A 4943-nucleotide genomic window follows, 5' to 3' on the forward strand; every position below is an offset into this window, starting at 1 on the left:
CACCAGTGAGTAGGACAGTGTCTCTGCTCTATCCTCTGCCAACAAGCAGTTCAAAGTCTGAATCAGTCCATTTTCTCATTTTTCAGTCAAAGGAGGACACGGTGACAGAGCTTTGGGCAGGAAGGGGCAAACTGGGGTCTACCCCCGCTCTAGGATCATCTCGGAAAAACTTCTTACGGCTTGAAACAGTGTCGTGAACACCCGGAAAGCTGAGAGGGAAAAGGTATTCTTTTTGGCTGAAGATGTTTCTAGCTGATGCAGGAACTCTCTCATTAGTTACTCATTGCCTCGGCAAGTCTCATAAAACAGCCAGCAAAGCCCAGCAAATACTTTTCTTCAGTGTTCTGGGAGCTCAGAAATCCAGGAATTGAACGAGGCCTTGAACCCGTTTTATGGACTCACTTCTTACTGAGCTACCATAAAATATTAAAATTCAGAGCTTATAAATAAGGAGGGGAAAGAGCTGTGTGTTTCGTAGCAGAAGCAGCCAGCAGCCTCTCCAGAGACTCTTCCCAAGGTAAGTCAGGTGCCACACATCCCAAAGATGGGTTCCCCTGATAGATGGGTGATTGGAGACAACAAACTCAAGCAACAGAGATTAGAGACATAAAACCCCTGGAATTCTCCTCTGCACTGGAAAAGGTCCTGCAACAAACTGACTTAGTTTATTCCCTGGAGACCCTGTCCCCATCTGAATTGTGAGCCCTGAGCAGAGGCAGCAACGCTGTAACCATCTCTCCAACAGGCACCAGCCAGGCTCATCTGAGATGGCACAAAGAAGCAGCCTCACAGCCCTCTATGAAGTGCCCGTCCTTGCTGTTTGCTTTTTGGCATGCCTAGCCACAGGTAAGCACTGGAAAAAAATCCATCGTGGCTTTGTCCAAGCGCCATCACACCGACGTGCAGGACTGTCTGGGGTTGGGGAGTGCCTGGGGTGATGTGCACACCAGCATCACAGCTTCCAGGTGTTCTGGAGGTCATCCCCAGAGGACTGTCTGAAAACTGGTCTCTGATTTTGAGAGTACAGGGGAAGGGAATAAGGAAGCTTCAACATTTTCCAACATTATTGCAGCACAGGGATGATGACTCCACCGTTTTCAAACCTGCTCCAAGAAGTGAAAAGTGTGATAGCTTTGGCCACCTGGGAAGAGACAGGGAGCTGCAGACTTTTTTATTTTCACAGGACTATAGTGAGTTTCAGCCTGCTACAAAAATTAATTCCCTGTATTGGTTCTTCATTTAGTATGTCCTGAGGTTTGTACATTCAACAAACTGCAACTTTCCAACAGCCAGACTCAGACTGGCCGGGGTACAGCTGAGGAGCTGATTAATTACTTCATACTCTCAAAGCACATTCTGCTCCAACCAAAAAAAACCAGCGTTATCCAAGTGTGGGCACAAAACCCGGGGGCACAGGAAAGCTGCAAAGGTCATTTGCAGCAATAGCTTGAGCAAGACTGGAGGGATGCGGATGGTATTTCACTCTGTGTGTGTTTCACTGTCACTTTTCTTATTACAGGTCAGGCTTTGGCATTTTGCAGGCAGTTGCAAAAGCTCGGCTTTTATTTTAAACGACTGTGAAGGGAGCTTTGTGATGAAGATGATTTCTTGTCTCAAAAACTAAAGTCCCACTTGAAAACAGCTGTTAGACTGAAGCCTGAAACTCAGACCCTCCTCCAAGGTGGAGGCTTGGAGAAGCTATCAGAGCAACTTTTGTGGGAAGGGTACAGCTTCGGGTGCTCAGTGCCCTCACTCTTCTCTTGCAGGTTTGGAACTGTCTATAAATAACCACGCTGCTGACTTCTCCCTGTTTACACTGCCTGGCCCTCCCGTCTCCCTCTCCTGCCTAGTGCAGAACAGCAGCCAGGCTGAGGAGCTGCTCTGGTACCGAGGAGATGGGAAAGTGGATCTGAAAGATGGGAATAAAGTGAATGTCAGTAACATCTGCATATCTCCAGTCACTGAGTCCGACAACGGAGTCACCTTCACATGCAGGCTGGCACGGGACAAGTCTGTCCAAGTGTCTGTGATCCTGGATGTCCAGTGTGAGTTGCAGTGGTGGACACGTGTGTGGAATGGCTTGGGGTGGGGTGAAATTGTGGGTTGAGGACCTCAGTGTCTGGGCGCTAGGTGAAGGCGGGGTGTTTTGCACCCTTGTACGCTGTCTTCACCAAGAAAAAATGCGTTTAGGAGGAGATAACTCGCGTGATAAGACACTCCCTTTCCACAGTGGTGCTTATGGCCTGATCTAATGCCTGTTTTATGGGGAGTGGGTGGGCCATTAAGTAAGAAGATATTCTGGAAATGTCCCTGCCTCCACCTAGATACTTTCTCAAGGATACAAGTCAGGGCAGAGGAGTCACGGGAGTGACCGTCTCTGCCACTGATTGCCCTGCAGATTCCTGGGCATCATGGAAAGTTGTAGAACTGTGAGGTGTGACACCACTGGACAAGGTGCACAAGGGATGTGTAAAGGGAACTTATTTTGTGTTCAGTGGTGAGCAGCATTATTAATGACGTGTTGAACTGCGTTACTGTGAACAGTTCCTCCCCAGCTGACTGGAGAAGAGTCCCTCCAAATCGAAGAAGAAAAAGATGTCACTCTGTCCTGCAATGCCAAATCCAACCCTCAAGCCCAAACATCTTGGTATAAGAACAACACCACCTTGATCCTAGAGCAGAATCATCACCAGCTGTACCAGACTAGCGAGGTCGTTCAGCTCTCTATCGCAAAAGTACAGAAGTCTGACAACGGGACCTACACCTGCGTGGTGAAATCTTCTCTGGGAGAGGGGAGAAAGGATTTCCACCTGATAGTTGAAGGTAACAAGGCTGTTAACAAACAATAAGCTTTACAAGTAACTCTCGATTCTCTTTTATAGTGATAGCAATCTAGTTACATTACGAAGTGTAAATGGAAAGTGCTAAATTCTCCGAGTTAACTTCCAGGGTGCGGCAACAGCAAGGAGCTTTCCTTGCACCTGTGCCTGGGACCACAGCACCAGGAAGGGCCTTTCCTGCTCTGCCTGTTATTCAAAGGCATTTGGCAAGCATGACCCGAGGAGAGCTCATCCCACTGTCTCACTTCCCACACTGACAGGGCACATCCAAGTGTGGTTTGAAGCACCTTAGGTCGTACTTGAAGCTTCTTATTCTTGACCATAGTATTCTGTCATGACGAAAGAGCTGCTTAAGGCAAGAGAGAGTAGTTGTCCTCAGAAGTGACTGTAGTCCTGAGGACAACAGGGAGGTGGAGGCCTTGCAGGAGCTGGATGCTCAGGTCTCAGACAGGTGACGTTAGGTGAGGTGACCCACCAAGCATCCATTTCCTCCCCACTGTCCGGGCCCCTCTCATTTCTGTGCTCTTGAAACAGGGAGGAAAGCAACATTAGTTGTGTCAGTGATTTGGCTGGACACCTGTATTTCATGCCTAAAGGTGCCTTGGGGATCTTCTTCTTCAGAGACTGTTTCAATTCTTCCTTCATTTTGCTAAAAGAACACAGGCTTGGCTCCTGTCTTTCCAGGAGATTAATCCACACAGTCAGTCTGCAGACAGCACAGAGAGCAACAGTTTAAATCAGCACTGACAGCCACGGGGAAAGAAATATGTCTTTCAGTAGCTCTGTGAAATGTTGTGTTTTATATGACGGTACCAACCTATCACATATTCAACCTCCTCTCCCTCTTGACAGATAAAAAACCTGTTTTTCCCAAGGAGGCTGTTATTGCTGCTGTGGTGGTGGTTATCCTGACGGTACTTTTTGGAATTGTGGCTCGAAGAGATAAAATTTTTAAGGTACAGAAAGCTCTAGTTTCTTAGGAAAAAATTAGTCTTGTTTTGCTGCAATGCATTGGGGTTTTTTAACCTTTTCTAGGATGCTTTGTAGTGTTGTTTTGCCCTGTTAGAGAACTGCTATGTACTACCTCCTGCTTTAGAATTAATAGTCAATAAATCAAATATTAGATATTTTACAGTGGAAGGCATTACGCACTTACAAGATATTAGGAAAAAGATCCATATGGCCAGGAAATACAAAAGATAACAAGACTGTTTCTTTATTTACAGTGCTTCAAAAGATCAAGTGAAACAGCGCTGTAAGTATTTGACTGCTTATTCATGCAGCTTCCAAAGGAACTCCCTTCCTTGAGCCTTGGCAGAACCTGGGAAACACAAGAGCACTCAGCACACTAAGCCCAGCCGTGCCGAGTTACCGAGCTCTTGTTGTGGCTGGCTAACGTCAGCCCGCGCCCGCTCTCCCACCGGAGAGGGGTCTGTGGAACACGGTAGGACACACGCAGATCCCAGCCCAGGCACAGCACAGCTCCTGCCCTTGCCCTGGCCACCCCAGGGTTGTAGCTACGCCTGTGTGGAGGCAGCAGGGAAAAGCATAACAGCTTATCCTCAGCCTGCTGACAGCTTTCTGGAGCTGAACACAGCCCGGGTGAACTCAACTTGCGTGTTTTATTTTCCATAACAGGTGATTTTTCATTCTTCTCTTCACTTTGCTGCAGGTAAAGACCAGAAGGTTCCAGTGTATACCAAGAAAACATCATTTCTAGAGGTGGAACACAAGCCCTTGTGAGCAATGATGAGATAAAGCAGTGAAACAAGTTGTTTTGGGTCAAGTTTATACAGTCTTTTCAAAATATAAGTGGTTCTTTGTGTCTGTTCATTCTGACCTACTGCTGAGAGCACCGCCACGGGGTGGGCTGCCCGAGCTGCTGCCCTCCATGCTTATTCCTCAAACGTAGGCGTGTGAAGTCAGGCACGCGAGTTGTTGATGGGTCCACAGAGGAATCTGCAAGGGGTTGCCACAGATCGTGATGTCGATGTACAAATAAAGTGAGGTGTTGAGCTGAGAGCTGCTTTCTGCAATGCCACTTCACAGGGTGGTCGGGGTGGTGGCCACCCAACTTATAGAATCATAGAATCATAGAATGGT

The 4943-nt window shown here is 47.5% G+C and overlaps 1 protein-coding gene across 1 annotated transcript; it reads left to right on the plus strand.

Moving 5' to 3' along the window:
- The first annotated feature begins 767 nt into the window (after positions 1-767).
- TMIGD1 (transmembrane and immunoglobulin domain containing 1) lies at positions 768-4099 on the plus strand. The gene is made up of 5 exons (XM_010177007.1): positions 768-846; positions 1767-2045; positions 2545-2823; positions 3693-3796; positions 4067-4099. The coding sequence occupies exons 1-5, from the start codon at positions 768-770 to the stop codon at positions 4097-4099; spliced, it is 774 nt and encodes a 257-aa protein (XP_010175309.1).
- The last annotated feature ends 844 nt before the right edge of the window (positions 4100-4943 follow it).

The sequence above is a fragment of the Antrostomus carolinensis genome, unplaced genomic scaffold (genome assembly GCF_000700745.2).
Source record: "Antrostomus carolinensis isolate BGI_N321 unplaced genomic scaffold, ASM70074v2 scaffold33991, whole genome shotgun sequence".
Classification (NCBI taxonomy): Eukaryota; Metazoa; Chordata; class Aves; order Caprimulgiformes; family Caprimulgidae; genus Antrostomus; species Antrostomus carolinensis.